The 20,789-nt window shown below is 35.5% G+C and overlaps 1 protein-coding gene across 2 annotated transcripts; it reads left to right on the top strand.

Annotated features, from left to right (window-relative positions):
* The first annotated feature begins 6,672 nt into the window (after window positions 1–6,672).
* Window positions 6,673–20,728, top strand: LOC121740046 (transport and Golgi organization protein 1). 2 transcript variants are annotated; one of them, XM_042132755.1, is made up of 14 exons: window positions 6,673–6,843; window positions 7,004–7,591; window positions 7,754–8,953; window positions 9,413–9,609; window positions 9,932–10,223; window positions 11,766–11,962; window positions 12,512–12,643; window positions 13,259–13,407; window positions 13,654–13,755; window positions 16,826–17,037; window positions 17,314–17,449; window positions 19,203–19,388; window positions 19,640–19,740; window positions 20,051–20,728. In XM_042132755.1, exons 1-14 carry the CDS (start codon window positions 6,750–6,752, stop codon window positions 20,089–20,091), a joined length of 3,627 nt encoding a protein of 1,208 aa, XP_041988689.1. In that variant the 5' UTR covers window positions 6,673–6,749; the 3' UTR covers window positions 20,092–20,728. The 2 variants fall into 2 exon arrangements, with proteins under 2 accessions (XP_041988689.1, XP_041988687.1); XM_042132753.1 differs by having other exon boundaries at window positions 7,004–8,953.
* Window positions 20,729–20,789: the final 61 nt, after the last annotated feature.

The following is a 20,789-nucleotide window of genomic DNA, read 5'->3' as shown; positions in this document are numbered from 1 at the left end:
AAACTAAACGTCCAATTTTAATCATTCAAAGACCAAATGTTATCTACATAAACTGTACTTAGTGACGAAATAATTTATTTTCATAAGGATTAATAGAATAAGTAAAATAAACGCGTTTAAATGTAGTCCAAAAACATTCAAGATTTTTAAATAAAAAAATGGTTATTGTGCCTCACTCGACATAGATAAGTATAGTGTGTCGCGGACTTTTTTATAGATATTTATAAGATCTACAATTACATAGAACATTTTATGGTTCTTTTATAGTTTCGGCAGCGTACGCAAAATAAGTAACTTTTCTGGTTGATTTTACACCTGGCGTCCGAAAAACCCAAATATCTTACGAAACCCAATTTTTTCCAAAATAAAATTTAGCCTATGTTCAGCAGAAATAATGTTGAATTCATTGGCTTTTGCTTGAAGTAGTTTAAATAAAGCCAAAATCCTCGAACTTGGTTCGTTCGGAACCAGGGTACATCTTGGTGCAAAATCTTACTTTTTGGTAGTATATGCCTGAAACACTTCAGAAAAAATCGAAATCACTATATGTTTCCATATAAATTTTGAGGAGTTCCCTCGATTACTCATGGATCCCATCATTAAGTCACCATTTTTATGAACATGGTACCAAATTCGAGTCAAACGCTATACAACACAAAAAGAATTTTGTAAATCGGACCACAAACGGCTGAGTAATCGTTGAACAGACATAAAAAAAGATACATACAGCCGAACGTATTACCTCCTCCTTTTTGGAAGTCAGTCAAAAATAGCCTATGATCCTTCACGTGGTCTACTTCTTATTTGTGCCAAATAACAGAAAAATTGCTCCAGTAGTTCGTGAGATAAGCCCTTTCAAAAAGAAAATCCCCCATTTTTTCCACATTTTCCTCTATTTATTCACTCCTGTTAGTTTATCATAATAAAAAATATAGCCTATAGCCTTCCTCGCTAAATAGGCTACCTAACACTGAAAGAATTTTTCAAATCGGACCAGTAGTTCCTGAGATTAGCGCGTTCAAATAAGCCCTTTCATATAATTTCCCCCGTTTTTTCCACATTTTCCTCTATTTCTTCGCTCCTATTAGTCATAGCGTGATAAAATATAGCCTATAGCCTTCCCCGATAAATGGGCTATCCAACACTGAAAGAATTTTTCAAATCGGACCAGCAGTTCCTGAGATTAGCGCGTTCAAACAAACAAATAAACAAACAAACAAACTCTTCCCAATTATAATATTATATAGATAAGTATACTAGCTGTTGCCCGCGACTTCACCCGCGTGGACTTCAGTTTATAGTTGTTCCCGTACTTTGATTGAGTCGTTTACGCGCAAAACAGAAAAGTATATTGTGTGGGAACCGCACATTTTTCCGGGACAAAAAACATTCCTTGTCCCAGATTCAAATTAGCATCTCCAATCCAAATTTCATCAAAATAGATTAAATAGTTTAGGCGAGAATGAAGAATCATAAAAGTTTATTGTGCGGGAACCGTATATTTTCCGGGATAAAAAGTATCCATTGTCCTTTCCCGAGACTCAAAGTATCTCCATATTAAATTCCATCAAAATAGATTGAATAGTTTACGCGCAAATCATAAAAGTATATTATGCAGTAACCGTACATTTTTCCGAGACAAAATGTATCCTATGTTCTTTTCCGGGGCTCATAGTATCTTTATACCAAATTTCAGCAAAATGGGTCCAGCCGTTTACGCGTGATGTCGTGACCACGCGAAATAATATAACGTTCCGCGCAGCTTCGCCCGCGTAAATTAGATATTTCACAGATAAATTAGTCCACAAAAAATAGCCTATGATCCTTCACGTGGTCTACTTCTTATCTGTGCTAAATATAACAGAAAAATTGCTCCAGTAGTTCGTGAAGTAAGCCCTTTCAAATAATTTCCCCCGTTTTTGTCCGTATTTTCCTCTATTTCTTCGCTCCTATTAGTCTTAGCGTGATAAAATATAGCCTATAGTCTTTCTCGATAAATGGGCTATCTACCACTGAAAGAATTTTTCAAATCGGACCAGTACTTCCTGAGATTAGCGCGTTCAAATAAGCCCTTTCAAATAATTTCCCCCATTTTTTCCACATTTTCCTCTATTTCTTAGCTTCTATTAGTTTTAGCGTAATAAAATATAGTTCATAGCTTTTCTCGATAAGTGGGCTATCTAACACTGAAAGAATTTTTCAAATCGGACCAGTAGTTCCTGAGATTAGCGCATTCAAATAAGCCATTTCAAATAATTTCTCCCGTTTTTTTCACACTTTCCTCTATTTCTTCGCTCCTATTGGTTTTAGCGCAATAAAATATAGCCTATAGCCTTCCTCGATAAATAGGCTATCTAATACTGAAAGAGTTTTTCAAATCGGACCTGTAGTTCCTGAGATAAGCGCGTTTAAATAAGCCCTTTCAAATAATTTCCCCCCGTTTTTTCCACACTTTCCTCTATTTCTTCGCTTCTGTTAGTATTAGCGTGATAAAATATAGCCTATAGCCTTCCTCAATAAATAGGCTATCTAACACTGAAAGAATTTTTCGAATCGGACCAGTAGTTCCTGAGATTAGTGCGTTCAAACAAACAAACAAACAAACAAACTCTTCCCAATTATAATATTAGTATAGATAAGTATATAAGTATAAATATATAAGTATAGAATTTACTTAGATAATAATATTAGTATAGATGACGCCCGCAACTGCGTTGCACAGCCCCGGATTTATAAAAAGGCCGCTATTATAGGCCACGGCTTATGAGCGGCAGCGTCCTCCGGCAGTGTCCATTGAGGCCTCTTTTCCTATGCCAATGACAGAGGCCCTATAGAATACGTACATGGGCGGCGGAAATAAAATGGCCTACTCTCATAAAAATATACATTCGGCACTGCTGCTGCGCCAAATTTCGTTTATCGAACGGAAACCGTACGTGTTTCCCGAATAAAAAGTATACCTATGTTATTTCCCGGTACTCAAAGTATCTCGTCATACCGAATTTCAGCAAAATCTGTCCGTCAGGCTGTAACTCAAGAACCGCTATAGCTACACATCTGAAATTTTTACAGATTCTGTGTATCTGTAATAGGGATGATGACAAGGTCAAAGATTAGCGAATCTTGTTACCAAAACAGAAAATCACGGTAAAAAATAAGTGTTCCCAAAATTTCAGCTTCATAGCATTTGTATTTTTTTTGTTATGCGCCTTCAAAGTTGGATAATCAAGTCGATTTTTTTTTTTCAATTAAATTCTTTAATATTTGTATACAATTCGATAACTTATGCAATTAAAAGCAACTTTTGTTATGAAACCACTTTCATAAACGCAATATTTAATATACCTGTCGAACAAAGTTGTCTCCCGAGTCCCGATGCGTACAAACTACGAAAGATTGACGTCATACTTTCGTAGCACTTTGTATGGAGCGTTTCGGGCAGGTCTTTTTTATGAGATACTAGATGTCCCGCGCGGCTTCGCCCGCGTAAATTAGGAATTTTACCACATTTTCCTGAGTTTCTTCGGTCGTATTAGTCTTAGCGTGACAATATAATATAATATAATATAATATAATATAATATAATATAATATAATATAATATAATATAATATAATATAATATAATATAATATAATATAATATAATATAATATAATATAATATAATATAATATAATATAATATAATATAATATAATATAATATAATATAATATAATATAATATAATATAATATAATATAATATAATATAATATAATATAATATAATATAATATAATATAATATAATATAATATAATATAATATAATATAATATAATATAATATAGCCTTACTCGATAAATGAGATATCTAACACTGAAATAAGTTTTTAAATCGGACCTGTAATTCCTGAGATTAGCGCATTCAAGCCAACATACTCTTCAGGTTTATAATTTAAGTACTTATTGATTTTTTTAAATTATCGCTTGACAAACTCGAGCCTCGATCTAAAAGACTATGAAAAGGCTCATAATCATGGGACGATGCATGGTATAATATTATGGTAGTGATGATGATGATGATGAATGTAATTTGCATAGTAGCATATGCTTTCCGTTCTTAAAACAACGCCGAAACTCCCAAACTTGTATCTATAAAGAATCAAGAGTTCTCTCAGCACCTTCCGAACCACGGTATACCAGGTATACCTCGGTGCAAAATCTTACTTGTTTGTAGCATATGCTTAGAATACTTCTCACGAAACCGAAGTTACCACATATTTCCCCATAAATTTTGAGGAGTTCCCTCGATTACTTATGGATCCTTCATCAGATCACCACTTTTGTGAATATAATACCAAATTGGGATGATACCCTACATACCCAAAGAAAAATTTTGAAAATCGGTTAACAAACGGCGGAGTAATCGTTGAACATAAGAAAACGAACATAACACCTCCCCCATTTTGAAAGTCGGTTAAAATTGTAGCCTACATCCAAACAAACTTTCGCCTTTATTAGTAAGATTTGAATTGTCATATCTTGGTGAATTTTTAAGCTATCAGAGTCATTCTTTCAACGATGTTTCTATTTTTTAAGTGTCTTTCCATTACCTATAAGAAAAAAAAATAGTCATCATAGTATTGGATCCGACCGTAAAATCCTGCAGGAATCGTTTTTTTTCGATCAAATATATTTTAAAATAATCTTTAGAACTTATAGAATGGATTAATGTTATGTTGCCTTGTCAAAAGTAGCCGCAAGTACCTTTAATTACCAGCCTGCCATGAATGCGGCGCTGCGGAGGACACGGCCTAGCATACCCTCGAGGTGTGCGATCGTTTGGCCGTGCAGCGCCACGATCTCGTGGCAGTGCTAGGCGGGGACCTTACGCTACCGAGCATGGTGCGCTGCATGCTCGAGAGCGATGAGTCCTGGCAGGCTGCAGTCTCTTTCTGCAAAATCGTGATGTCGCAGAAAGAGGCCGCGGAGCGGGACAGAGAGGACGATCCCACCTCTCTGCCGCTCCGCCGGCGTAGGACGGGAGTGCGGAGGCGTCGCTATGCGAACCTCCAATAGCTTTTGTCCCACGGGGCTCCGGGTCAGGATGGGTACCTGCCCGGCTTAGGTAGTCCCGGAGCCGAGGGGAACGCTTTAGTTTGCCTAAGCGTTCCCTCATTTTTGGTGGAAGTCCGGTCCCTTTTTTGAGGTAGACCGGCCGGTCGTGGAGGGAGCCCTATGTGTTTGGTAGATCCGGGATATCCCTCCTTTATACGGCTGAAGGCGAACCGCAGGTGGTTTTAGTGAGTAGGAGTCTCACATACCCCCGGGGTGCTTCAGCTTAACTGAGGCACATACCCGACCCGGGAGACCCATGATGGGTTTCCCTTGAGCATCAAAAAAAAAATACCTTTAATTAAGTTTAATGTTCATGAGATAAATGCATAAATTTGCATGTATCTTTTTTTTCAGTAAATTTTACATCATTTGAAAGAAAATGACGTGACAAAATAAGGTATAAATTGTTGCCAGCTCTAAGTCGGCCGCAACCTAGGTTTGCCAGCCCGTAAACAGACATAGTTCTTCATCAAAATTTAAGCATCGATTTTTTTAATAATTTTGGTACAAAATTAAAGTTTTACGCATTTTGTACATGAATATCCATGGTTGCCAGTTGCACGATAGCCGCAAACTGGGGTTGCCATCACTTTTGTATATGACAAATGTTCAGGCCTACAATTATTATGCCTAGCTGGATTTGAGAACGTCGAGAACCCGCAGGATTGCTATTTTTATTTAACAGGCTACTTTTAGCAAGGCAACCCAACATTGATCCATTCTATACGTTCTAAAGATTATTTTAAAATAGATTTGATCGAAAAAAACGATTCATGCAGGATTTTACGGTCGGATCTTAGGATATCATGCCTGTTGCCGATATAACATCTACTTACTAAAATCGAAATAAATTAAATTTAAGGGGGCTCCCGAGGGGCTCCCATACAACAAACGTGATTTTTTTTTTGCGTGTCAATAACGGTAACACATAGGCACTTGAAATATTCACAAAATATTCAGAAATAATTAAGGGGGGCTCCCATACAAAAAACACAATTTTCAGTCTATTTTTGCTCTATTGTGGTACGGAACCCTTCGTGCGCGAGTCTAACTCGCACTTTTTTTTATGAAATAAGGGGGCAAACGAGCAAACGGTTCACCTGATGGAAAGCAACTTCCGTTGCCCATGGACACTCGCAGCATCAGAGGAGCTGCAGGTGCATTGCCGGCCTTTTAAGAGATGTGTTGACTTTTAGAAAAGATTTGTAAAATATATTTTATTGAATAATTCAAATAAAACATCAGTTTTATATAATATTATCTCCATTTATTGTAGTTGGGAAATGAAATGGCCAAAACTTTTCTCCAAAAGTTTTCAACATTACAAAAATAATATGATTTCACATTTCTCATTTTATTCATAGTCATTGGAAAAAGCACAAAAACACCATATTTATTAATGTTGCTTTAAAAACTGACTGTGTTTTTTCCAATGACTGGTACTGTCTAATCTACTAGTCATTTACCTTACGTACCATTTTACGTTACGACTCGTTTCTTTGCTACATCATATTAAAAAAAACTACCTGTCACGTTTCTTTCCAAAGTCTCGTCACAGTGACAAACGAGTGCGACAACTGACAGATGATGTGGCCTACGGTCTTGTCTAGTATTTTATGAATTTATTTTATTATTAATTGAATAATAATGCTAAAATGTATCTTTCAGTAATTGTATTTATATTTCTAATTTCTACTTACCACTGTAAATTACCCGAAAAAGTTTTATGTGCCAATGAAGAATGTAACAGTAAGTATTTGCTTGTAAAAGTGTTGTGATAGTGTACAAAAGTGTACGGTACCATAGGGCTCGTAATTTTTTTATGTTTAAAAATAAATATATGTTTTCTTGATATAAAAATTATGAATGAAATGACAGGAAGTGTGCTAATTCTAAAATCTTCTTACAGAGCCAATATCGAAAGCAACAACTCTATTAAACTACAACAGCCCGGATTCTGAGTATATTTCATTTAAATCTAAAAGTGAAGCTCTAATATATATGAAATCAGTTGAAACTAATCCAGACATTTGGTTTGCAAGTATAAATGGTAAAAATGGGTTTGTTAATCCAAGATTTCTGAAAGAGATTAAAATTATTGAGAAAACCCCACTGACACTCCCAACAGTTAATTTAATCAGTAAAAAACCAGAGGTTCAGCCGGACAGAGTAAAGAAACCTCATGAAGTGTTTGAAGGTACAACCATTTTTACCACAGAGTCATCCACATCATCCGATACTGAATACTCTGAAAGCCTTGCTTTAAATGACCAAAATAAATTACCTTCCACAGGGGTCGAAAACATAGAAAGTAATTCAATTCAAAAATTTTTTGAACCTCAAAATGTGCCAGTTGTAACCTCGGCTGAAATATCTGATAATGATGCATCTAATAATGTCAGCACTCCAACTAATGTGGAAAGTAATTTACCTGAAGCATCTGGTATAAATGAACAAAGTGTTGGCAGTAATGAAAAAACTACAAATGATACTGAAAATGTATCTATTGATGCAAATACAGAACCAGAAAAGCTTAGTTTGATTGACCAGAGTTCATCTCCTTCTAACAATTTCAATGACCAAAGTGTGGTAATTCAAACAAACAATGATAATAACCTTAATGTTGGCAGTAATGATAAAACTACAAACGATAATGAAAATGTATCTATTGATGCAAATACGGAACCAGAAAAGCTTAGTTTGATTGACCAGAGTTTATCTCCTTCTAACAATTTAAATGACCAAAGTGTGGTAAGTCAAACAAACAATGATAATAAACTTAATATATTACCTACTGAACCTACTGTTGTTGCTGTAAACGAAGTAAATGATAATATTATTAACTCTAAAACTGAAATGCAAAGTAAAATAGACAATAGTAACAGCAATATTTCTAACCCAAATGAAGAGAAAAACAAAGAAGAACAGCCTAGAAAAATAGACGAAAACCAATCAAAAGATTCAGAAAATTTACCTTTAGAGGTATCTACAGAACATATTGTGCCATCAAGTGAAATAAATCAAAATGTAATTCAGACAATACCAGAAACAACCCCCGTACCTCAAGTGCCTGAACTAACAGAACACAATACTCTTACATCTTCTAACAATGTGCCTAATAATGAAATTTTACCAAATATTAATATTACACCGGAAAATCCTCTACCAATTGAGTTTGTGCCTACAGAGATTCCTCCAATGACTGAGCCTCCGCCAACTGTAACAGGAAGCCCTGTTGAAGAAGTGCCTAGCAATATTGTTGAAACTGTTACATCAGTGCCTGAAATACCTATACAGTTTAGTGATATTGCACCAAGCACCCCACCTGTTGAAACTAATCCTCCAGAACCCGTACCAACTATACCAGAAGTGCCCGTAGTTCAACCTGTAATTTCAGCACCAGACTATAGTTCATCAGAAACTGTTTTAAATTCACAATACACAACAGAAACCATACCAGCCATTGAAACAAGCACTGAGTCCCATGTTATTATTGATGATAGATCTTCTGAGTCTGATATCCCAACTTCAATACCAGAGGAAACACCAAATACTTATGATTCAAGTGAGTCAAGTGAGAATCTTATCAATGAAATATTTACTGAAGCAACTACCCAAGCCCCAGTTGAAGACGCTACTGAAGGTTTCTTCTCAAATATTTATACAACAATTGCTGATATGATGCCACCGTCAACTGAACAGCCACCACCAGAAAATGTTTTTAATCCTGATTATGTTCAAAAGACTGAAAATGAACCTGAGGAGACTGAAAGTTTCTCTTTTATGAATTACTTGTGGGTGACATACACTTCTGTAATGGGAGCAAAGGATGAAACTAGTGCTTTATTTCCTGTTGTTGGTAAGCATATTATACAAGATGTAAACACCGTTATCCTTGAAACCATCAAATGAGCCCGTCAAAATGAATAACTTTTTCTATGAGGACAATGCTGGGAACTAAAAAAAAATCCATCTTCATATCCATACAAATTGCCGATCCGATCATCCGTATGGGTATGAAGACGGCTTTTTTTTTTTTGAGTTCCCAGCATTATTCTCATATAAAAAGTTGTTCATTTTTACGGGCTCATTTGATGGTTTCAAGGATAACGGTGTTTACACTAACACACTGTACTATTTTTTTTAATTTTGCTAGTATCAATTCTCACAATTCTCAAAGTTTAAAATGGCGAAAAGCTTACATTATTTAGAGTTATTCCATATTTCTAATTTAAATAGAAAGTTAGAAAAAACTAAATTACTTACATAATATTAAAACCAAAATTTCTATTTTAGTTAAATTTTATATTTATTTTAGGTGAAACATGTTATACAGATGAATATTGTGATGGCACAGGCAATAATCACAACCGGTTTCTCACATTTCTTCTAACAACTGCCAGTACAATATTGCTTTTCACGCTTGGTTATTACTACATAGACAATAAAAGACAAGACAGTAGGCTCATTGGAAATATTAATAACCTGCAAAGGGAGCTGCTTTTTGCTACGAAGGTAACATTTCATGCATATTTCTGTATTGTGTATCAACTCATAATCTTATGTTCAGCATTAAGTTCGATTGAATGTTTTTAAAAGCTTTTATTTTTTAAACTTCTTCAGATCTTTTTCAAATTAAGATAAATTAAATACATTTATGAGAGAAAAAAATCATAATATAAGGTATTGATACTATCCCAAATTGTTTATAAATACAGTTATAGAATACATACAGAAAAACATACATTTCCATCATAATATACTTAAGGGCTAATTTATTTTTAAAATTTTTATTTTTAAATTAAACAACCAATAATTTGGATAAATTATCTTATAGGAGTGTGAGATCCTTAAAGAGGAGCTTACTACTACTAAAACAAAGTTAGCTGGAATCGAGGACAATTCATTTGGTATGGATGACATGGTGCAGTCATTGAAGGAGGAAATCAACGAATTGAAGGAACAGAACGAAAGATTGAGAAACTCATTGGATGACAATGAGAAATTGTTGAGAGTTTCTGAAAACACAGCGAGCGAATTACAAAATACGCTAGGTGAAGTGGAGAATACGCTCAGTGAATTAATGGAAGAGAGGTCTAATTCAGAGGAACAAATTGCTGAGTTAAACGGTAATGTTTTTGCTACTAAGTATAAGTAATAACTAATAAGTGGCCACAACTAGTATACATATTATATGTATACAGTTACTAGTCGAGGTATTTTTTGGTATAAAAATTATAACATGTCCTCTCCTGGGACGCAAAGTATCTCCATACCAAAATTTATCAAAATCAGTTCAGCTGTTTAAGTGTAAAGAGGTAACAAACAGACAGACACACTTTCGCATTTATAATATTAGTATGGATTTCATTAAAAGTCAATAATATTCATAGAAAAGATGCAAGTATTTTTGAAATAGAAATAGTTACTTATCAGTTTTTAGATAACAGACATTGACAAATCTTGAAGATTTTGTCAACAAAATGTGTCTGATAGAAGTGAAGATGGACCTTATCATGTTTCTATGATACTATACTCTTGTGCTTGGCTAACTTTTATGAAATGAGGTTATCCAAAAATTTCTGACAACTTTAATATTCTACTGTTGATACTTACAAAAAATAGATACAATTAAATTATTTAAATATATAATAATAATTGACTATAGGTGATGAATGCAGAACAGTAATAATAATGTTATCAAGTTATAATGAAAGTGATAAGTAAACAAATACAGTAGCAGATAATATGAAAACAGATTGTTAACTATCTTAAAATTGAGTCATCAAACACTGATTGCTGCATTTACACATTATTGTTTGAAAAGAAAATTATTGTGTAATGTTAATTACAGCAACTGCTTTTCTTTGTAATTTGCACAGACATAGATCAAGATAGATACCGCATGTGTATGTGCTTCGCGTGCCATATCGCGTTCCCAAACGATGAGCAATGCTCGTCTTTCGAAAGTCAGCTGGGCTAAAATGGTCGCTTTGTAGAATCATGATATGATTCATTTTTTTAAATCACAAAATGCAACTCTGCTTGCAATTCATGTCTAGTAATTCGTAGATTTGACATAATATTTTGTCAGTTTGACAGTTTTGACAATTCACTTGCTGAATTGATTGAGAGGAATTGCTAAATGTGATCATTTTAGCCCCGTTGTTCTTTGTCTGCTATTGGAATTGGACGTCAATCGGAATTTTAAAAATGCCTAAATGCCTAATTGTGCCGTATTGAGCTGTAGAAATTCAAATAAAAATGTTGGCCTACATAATGGACACGTTTCTTATCGTCGGTACGTCACAGTAGGTAGGAAAAAAGTGGCACGCTCGTTTCCATACAAATGGAGGGACATGCGGGATCTATTTTGATCTGTATCTGTGGTACTTTGACTGTTTGATGATATCTCACCAGTTTATACTTAATAAGTTGCCGTGCGCGGGGCTGCTTGCTTTAAAATAGTATACCATACATTTCCCGCGATAAAAGTATCCTACGTTTTTCCCTGTGGTTTACTCTATGTTCATTCCAAATTTCATCAAAGTAAGCCCAGGAGTTTTAGAAGTCTTTTCTATGCAAACAAACTTTTCTTCTTTATAATAACTAGTATAGATGTAGCGGAATTGCAATATGATCTATAAACTTTAGTTTTTTATACATTTCAGAAAAAATACGAGCTTTCGAAGAAGAACTTATATCAGTTAGTAGAGATAGAGACAACTTCCAACTAAAGTATGTGTCCGCTGAGAATGCCTTGGAGGAATTCAACAAACAGAAAAAAGTTTTGGAGGAACTGAACAAGAAACTTGTCGAAGCAAACAACACTATTGAGTTGCAGAGACATGAAATTGTCGCACTAAAGGTATGATTTATCTAAAAGTTAATGAATAAAATAATATTTTTGTAAACTGAATGATGGCCTGAGGCCTTTACCCAGCTGATGGACAGCTCACAGCATTTAAGCTCTTAAAAATCTGAATTATGACTGAATACATCAGTAGCCATCTAGTTAAATTGACCAGCCAATGCCACACCCCAGCTGTTTGTGGTTAAGTAAGTAAGTTAACTTGTGTATAGAAATATCGTGAATAACTTTGACTTTATCATTCTAACGTACGAGAAACAGCTAACATGAATTTTCCAAAAATTAACATAAAAAATTATAATTTCACTACAATTTAGTGAAAGGGCTAGCCGTTAAATTGGCTGGCCAATTTACTTAGTGGACTGTAACATACACCATGTGTAATCATTGTTCATTTTACACATACAACATGACATAACTTAATATGTATTATGTATTTAAGAGTCATAAAGTGTTTTCATAATGTAAAACATGGTGCTTACCTAAAATATTACATGTAATATTATTTGAAAAATATGCAATAATGCTGCCTTTGTTTATTTTAAGGATACCATCAAGGAAATAAAAAGTGGATCATCATCTAACGTGGATGTGAACTCTTTGATAGATCACACTGAGATCAAAGCTAAGCTCGCCAAAGCTCTAGAGGAGAAGAACTCATATATGAGCAAGTATGAGGTATGTAATACTATTTTAATTTATTTATTGTATCACATTAAACAAAAAAAATCAACAGTAATATAATATTCCCCATACTATTAAAAAAATACACAGCAAGTAACTTTAAAAACGTCAAACATTGCATAACAGACAAGGATGGACAGTGGACCTTGTTTATGAAATAAGGGGGCAAACGAGCAAATGCGTCACCTGATGGAAAGCAACTACCGTCGCCCATGGACACTCGCAACATCAGAAGAGCTGCAGGTACGTTGCCGGCCTTTTAAGAAGGAATAGGGTAGGGGAGGGAATAGGGTAGGGGATTAGGCCTCCGGTAAACTCACTCACTCGGCGAAACACAGTGCAAGCGTTGTTTTATGCCGGTTTTCTGTGAGCCCGTGATATTTCTCCGGTCGCACCGGCCCATTCATGCCGAAGCATGGCTATCCCACTGTAGAACTGAATAGTTATATTATGCTGATTAAATATTTTATTAATTAGGGAGTTAGTGTGTAAAGAATTATGAACATTATGAAAGAAGAATGCTGTCAGTAAAAAATATATTTCCTATAAAAATATATATTAGATTGACAATATCTTTACACATAAATAATGTAATATTTATTAATTCAGTTGGCGCACAAAGAACAAACTCGGCTGGCAGAAGAGTTGAAGGCGACGCAAGAGTCCTACCAGACCACCAGTCAGCAAGCCACAGAGGCCGTCACTCGACTAGAAGTGTTGGGCAAATACTTCCAAGAAAGAGAAAGTGAACTCATGAAGTTAGTATTACATTTGTTATTTTGTGTTTGTTACTAAGAGCTTGATGAAATTAGTTATGGTAGTAGTAGATGTTTTGATTAACTTTGATTAGCAACGTTTACTCGGAAAAATATTGTACATTTGACCAATTATTAATATAATATATTTTAAAGAAATAAATAAAGCATATTACGTAGAAAAGCAACTAGAAAATAGTAATGATTTAATAAGTTTTAAAATACTTACACATAATATTTGTTCCACAGGGAGTTGAGTGCGAAGGAATCGTTGTATCTTAGCAAACAGGGAGAATCTGCTAGTACCGTCGAGAAGATGGATTTATTACAGCAGGAAATACAGAGATACAAGTAAGTTCAAACAGTAACTTTAATTATGAGACTGACAATGTATGGAGCTTATGTCAAAATCTTCTTTAAATTAAAGTAAGTAATAATACTCTCTAAATACCTGTAATTAAACACATCAGTTAAGATTTCAAAAAATATTATCGCCGTTTAAAAACTGTTTCTATGTATAACCTACTTAGTTTTATTTGCCAGAATAGCTCATCAGAATTTGTCGTCTTATGAAAATGAAATGAAAAATGTCATAGTATCTATTTGAACCTGATTTATCTATATTATAACTTATTTTGTGAACTTGATTAATATTACAAATTATATATGGCTGCTGTTAAGCATTGGTGTTTCATGCCACATAAAATCGGGTTTTGAGTTAATAATGCAGTTTTGTTCTTTATAACATAAGGTTTACGACAGTGAAATCCATTTTTTTGAAAACCAACTAGCATATTCTAGAGTACAAAAATGGTTAATGCTTATTCCTGTAAGTGAGGTTTTGTCTATAGCATTTATGTACTATGTTTCTAAAATGATTTGCGCTTAAACTGCTGAACCGATTTTGATAAAATTTTGTATGCAGATACTTTGAATCGATTAAAATGACATTAGATACTTTTTGTCCCGGAAAATGTACAACAAAAATGAACTTGGCTTATGATATCGATATTGAGTACATGTAGATATTACGTAAAGTTTTGGAGAAGGACATAGGATAATATTTTTTATCATGGAAAATGTTCGGGTTTCACGCAATAAACTATATTAATTTGCGTTTAAGCTGCTGAACCGATTTTGATTAAATTTAGTTAATGTAGAAATAACTAGTTTACACGTGCAGAGTTGGGCAAAAAGTAATTAGTAATTTTAATCAGATTACAAATTAATCTGATTGATGAAGTAATTGTTGTGCATCTGAAATTACCTGTAAGTTGATTAATTAATAATATGTATGAAATGTATTCTAATTTTAGTTTGCAATTAGATTAATAATTTAATTAGACCAACGAGTATTTCAATAATTATGCCCAATGTCCAATGCTGGTAATTATAATAAATAAAAACCGGCCAAGTGCAAGTTGGACTCGCCCATGAAGGATTCCGCAGCAGCAATAAGGTTAATTTCTATGAAATAAAAAGGTTTTTGATTTATTTTTATATTTCAGTTGATTTAATGAATGTTAAATTAAGGTTTACCATTTATGACGTATAAAAAAACTACTTGCTAGATCTCGTTCAAACTAATTTTAGTTGGTAGATTTTATAGTAATGTACATCATATATTATTTTTTTTATAATTATCATGCCCCTACTTTAGAAGTTAGAGGGTGGGGGGACACACATTTTAACAATTTGGAAGAGTCTCTCTTCCAAACTATTCAGGCTACAAAAAAATGTTATTAAAAACTTCAATATGATTTTTGAAGACCTATCTATAGATACCCCACACGAATAGGTTAGACGAAAAAAAATATTTTTGTTTCAGTTGTACCTAGGGGAATCCCTAAAATTTTTGATAATTTCTCCATTTTTGTATCAAAATCTTAATGCGGTTCACAGACTACATCTACTTGCCAAGTTTCAATAGTATAGCTCTTATAGTTTCGGAGAAAAGTGGCTGTGACATACGGACGGACAGACAGACAGACAGACATGACGAATCTTTAAGGGTTCCATTTTTTTGCCATTTGTTCTTTTCTGTGGCGGTGGCCGGTTTTAATAAAACCAGGCCAGTTACGCAGGAGTAATATCATAGTGCCCAAGTGTGTGCGCAATACACAAGAGCACTCTGGGTTCAATGAAACCAGGCCATGTTACGCAGGAGTAATTTTATAGTGCCCAAGTGTGTGCGCAATACACAAGAGCACTCTGGTTTCAATGAAAACAGGCCAGTTAAGAAGGAGTAATTTTATAGTGCCCAAGTGTGTGCGCAATATGCAAGAGCACTCTGGTTTCAATGAAAACAGGCCAGCTAAGAAGGAGTAATTTTATAGTGCCCAAGTGTGTGCGCAATACACAAGAGCACTCTGGTTTCAATGAAAACAGGCCAGTTATGTAGGAGTAATTTTATAGTGCCCAAGTGTGTGCGTATTAATAGCTCTTGCGTATCGCAAGAGCTTTCTGCGGGAAGGCAAGAAGAAGCGGGAACTCTCTGTCTTTTCCCGAAACATAACGTATATGTGCATACCAAATATCATCAAAATCCATTGTAGCGGTATAAGCAGAAATCATTTTATTTAACGCCTGGGAACCGTACTTTTTTCCGAGATAACAAGGATCCTATGGCCTTTTCCGGTACTCAGAATATCTCCATACCAAGTTTCATCAAAATCTGTTCAGCGGCTTAGGCGCAAAATAGGAAACTTTATTACTCGGTAACCGTACATTTTTCAAGACAATAATTATCTTATATCTTTTCACGAGAGTCAAAGTATGTGCACACCAATTTTCATCAAAATTGGTTCAGCGGTTTAGGCGCAAATAATTTTTGTTTATCGTATGGGTACCGTACCTTTTTCCCGGATGTAAAGTATCCTATGTCCTTTCCCGACACATAACGTACCTACATACCAAATATCATTGAAATCCATGTAGCGGTATAAGCAGAAATCATTTTTATTAAATGCCTGGGAACCGTACATTTTTTCGGAATAAAAGGGATCCTATGTCCTTTTCAGGGACTCAAAGTATCTCCATACCAAATTTTGGAAAAATCAGTTCAGTGGTGTGGGCGTGACGAGGTAATTTTATATAATAGGACATTAATGTTATAATATGTAATAAGCCCTATAGCAATATAGCATTAACCATTTTTATACTTTTTCTCTTAAAACCGAATGTAAAATTAATTTCTTTTTTCATAATCATAATCTACGCATTTCAACAAAAAAAATGATACTGCACAATAACATTTTTCTGCTTAAAATAAGCAGAAAATAAAGATTATTCCAAAAAAACTTAAAACAACCGATTACTCAAAACTAGTCCGATGTGGGATGACACACCAATGCTTAACAGCATCCATATATCATCATTGTCTTTAAAATACTAATTTTATAATAATTTATTTTATTCGCAGGGAAAAATGCGATGCGTTAACACTCTCGTTGGCCGAACTTGAGTCAGCGAAGCGCGCGGCAGTGAGTGAATTCGAGACGCGTGCGCACCAGGCGTGGCTCGAGGCGCGGGCGGCGCGGCGCGACGCGGACGCTGCAGCTGCGGACGCCGCGGCGTTACGACGCAAACTAGTCGCAGTGTCACACGCTGATGGCGCCGCGTCGCCGCACAGACGTTAGTACACTTTTCTATGAAAACATTTTTATGGTTCCGTACCCGTAGTGTACAAACTGGACCCTAAGACTGCGTTTCCACTGACGCGGAGCGGAGCGGAGAGGAGCTTAGCGGTACCGAATTGACACTTCTGCCGGCACTCCCGGAGTGCAACCCGGGCTTTTTTTTATAAAACGATGTTTTATGTGTGATTGGTGAAATTCCACCTACATTTTTTAAAGCTTATCAGCTTTATAACGTTATAACTAGACCCTCATTCTACTTTATAACGAACAGAGGTAGCGTCGCCGCTAGAGGCGGAGGGTGCGCCGGTGCCGCCGCTGCCGCTGGCGTTCCTGCCGCCGCCGCTGCTGCCGCCGCTCGCGCGCCCGCCGCCACTCGGACGCTTGCCCTCGCCACCGCTGCCGCCCAGGTGAAAACTTACTCCAAATTTTCTATCTATCAGCCTGTACTCGTCCGCTGCTGGACATGGGCGTCTTTCAAAATTTTAGTATAATATCATCTAAAACAGTGGTACTCAACCTTTTTTATAGGGGGCCACAGACATGTTTTAGTGACGCAGGCTGCAAGCAGAATTACTTCAAGATTAAAAAATTATGTTTTTTAAAATTCAAGGCTACTTTTTTAATTTTTTTTTTTAATTGTTTATTAGGGTAAAAAAACAATATCACAATATAAGATACGTTTACACAGTCTTACTCTATACATATAAGTAATTGTGATATCCACATCATTTACCACATATATAAAATGTAAAATGTATTTAAGTTTAATTATAAGTAGTTGAGATTTTAACCTTGATTGATTAGCAGGCGGCACCCTAGCCCTACGACATTAGGTCTTGGGATCAGTGACAAGTACCACTAGGGTGCCGTATGCGAGATCAATCTAGTTTACAAACAGTACCTATTTAGTATCATGTAGTTAATTAAAATTACTTTAAGTAATAACGTATAAGGCTGCTTTTGATTTTTACAAGCTTATTACAAGATCAAAGCCAAACAACTAAACAAATTCTAGTATCAAATAAAACGAAAAGATTTACAGGATCTAACAGTTTAAAGTAATACCTAATTACTAGGAGTTAACAATCAAAGCTATGCGTTTGTCTGTGTTATGTGTACCTTGGTTTGCCATTTATGAGTGTGTGGCACCCTAGCCCTGCGACACGAGGTCATGGGATCAGTAACTAAGGCTATAAGTTAACATGTGTTATTTTTATATAAATTTTAAAAAAATATACAATATGTAGGCACAAATTGATAACACGTGTAAGTGCACAATACCTGCGGTAAGACATGTGAGAGTTTGTTTGAGTTTATATGTGTGCTAATTGTGTTTATCATCGTATTTTGAGTGTGTGGCACCCTAGCCCTACGACATATTATTGAGATCTTGGGATCGGTGACGATGACCACTAGGGTGCCGTATCCTGTTTCTGTATATGTTTAACACACTACGCACGAACATTTCGCGAAATATCTTAACAATACAGTTTTATCATTAAGTGACACTAGTGATATTTATTTTAGAGAGTTCCTCTGAGAGCAGTTTTTTAAAAGCAGTGGCTTTATTGGCATTAATATCTATATGGTTAAAGTGTCTGTTGTATAAGGCAAGCATATGATTAGTTGGTGCACGGAGACCTGCATTAGTACGTGATAATCTTGTCGCAAATACTTCAGAAGCAGCACGACAAGCTCTTTTGTGTGTTCTGAGAGGCACTCTGTAACTAAGGTCATTTACAATATCGATACAGTCATATTTATTGTGGCAGATGTCATACAATAACATCATCTGAAGTTGCATTCTTCTACATTTTAAGCTTAGTAATTTATACTTTTCTAGTAACTTAGGGTACGATAGGTAGTATAACCGACACTTATATTGCACACAACGTAAGAAACTACTTGATAAAGTTTCATGTCGGCGAGCCGCAGGTTGCTAGCTGATCTAAATTATGAAAATAAGCAGGCACAGAATTTCATACAACTTATAATATTTTATATGAAGTTGAGTGCCTTGATTCACCGTCTGGATTTAAGTCGTTTGTCAACAAAAAATGTCCGTGACTACTTTAGACTATTAGTTATACGTACTTACATACTTACGTCACCAATTTATTATCACATTATAATATGCTTCATTGTTCATATAATCTTTAGATTCGGCGAGCGCCGCTTCTCCCCCGATTCGCGCTACTCGCCCGAGACGCGCTACTCGCCGGAGTCCCGCTACTCGCCCGAGTCGCGCTACTCTCCCACTCGCGCGCGCTACTCGCCCGAGCGGGGCTACTCGCCGCGCCGCCGGTCGCCCTACTCCTCGCGATCTAGGAGAAGATCTATCGATAGGTAATTCACGCATGATTTACAAATCATTTGATGTGTGTATTTATTGCGCATGGTGTGACGTCATAACTGTTTTATAAGTATAAGAAACGTGCGCAACGATGTTCGAACTGTTATCGCCAATCCGAAACTAAAAAATTTCAGTAGACGTGACGGTCTGCCACCTATAGTATTAGTATAGTAGTCCCTGTGGTAGCTAATAATGAGTTCACCACTTTTTATATACTTGCTCAATACATATACTATCTGTGCAGGTACAGCTCGCGGGGGTCGCGGCGTAACGGCGACACGGAGACGGAGTACAACAGCGACAGCCCCTCCCGCCGCCCGCGACGCCGCTACTCCAGGCGGTCAGGTATGCCGCTGCTTACTGCATGTGGTAGTCTAGCTCTAATTATTATACCTCAGGCTGTCTCACTCACTCGCGGAAAATTGTATGAGCGCATAAGACTCGTAGCGACATTTGACATAATATGAGAACCGTAGTTACTAATTCATATTGTGGCTAGGTCTCGCCTTTATCCATGCACGCTAATGTGTACTATAGTTGTCTCTCCCCCCTGCAAAGTGTTGTTAGTGCCGCGCAGTAGAAATGACAGTATATTTTTGGTATAGAATTTATTTTACTAATGATATTATGGTTTATTTTTATTTACATTTTACAGATAGTTCCGGTTCGGGCTGCTCGACGGAGTCGGAGAAGTAGCGCGAGTGTTCGACAATAAGGTCATGCTATTTATTACTTTGGTATAGGGATTGTACTGAATATCGAGAGCGGACAGGGCGTGTAAAATTGTAAATATGCTGTACGATTCGATAGTATTGAACGCGATGCAATAAATATTATTATATTACGATATTGTTATTGAAAGTTTTATACAATCCCAACGTGAGAAAATTCGAATCTTCCTAGAGCACTGATGTTTTTGTTAGTTATCACTACCAAAGTAAGGAAGATAAATTGATATTACACGATGAATTTCATATGAACTGGAACGGCTTAACATAGGTACTATTACTGGTTATAGAATGATTTTAAATGTTGCTTTAATTTTACTTTATTATTGCATAAAATATGTGAATAATGTTTTGTGTAGACGTGACATTTTATTACACTTACTATTTCGATAGTAGAATAATACTGAAAATCTCTTAAAGTTCCTTTAGAAAAGAATAGCTTTTTTTTAATTAACTTACTTCCGTTTATTGAATACAAGGTACTTATTACTAAAAATACAATTATTCAGCCACCGAAAAGTCATCGATGTTATCTTTGTAGAACTAGGTATTATTAATTACATTCTGTAAATTTGTCTGTATCTAATATACTATTCATTGTTTTATATATATTCTTTTATTTCCTAAAACACAAAAGACTATAAAAATTTCAGCTGTACTAGGTAA

The sequence above is a fragment of the Aricia agestis genome, chromosome 2 (genome assembly GCF_905147365.1).
Source record: "Aricia agestis chromosome 2, ilAriAges1.1, whole genome shotgun sequence".
In the NCBI taxonomy this organism is placed as follows: Eukaryota; Metazoa; Arthropoda; class Insecta; order Lepidoptera; family Lycaenidae; genus Aricia; species Aricia agestis.
This window is presented reverse-complemented; position numbering and strand designations above follow the sequence as displayed.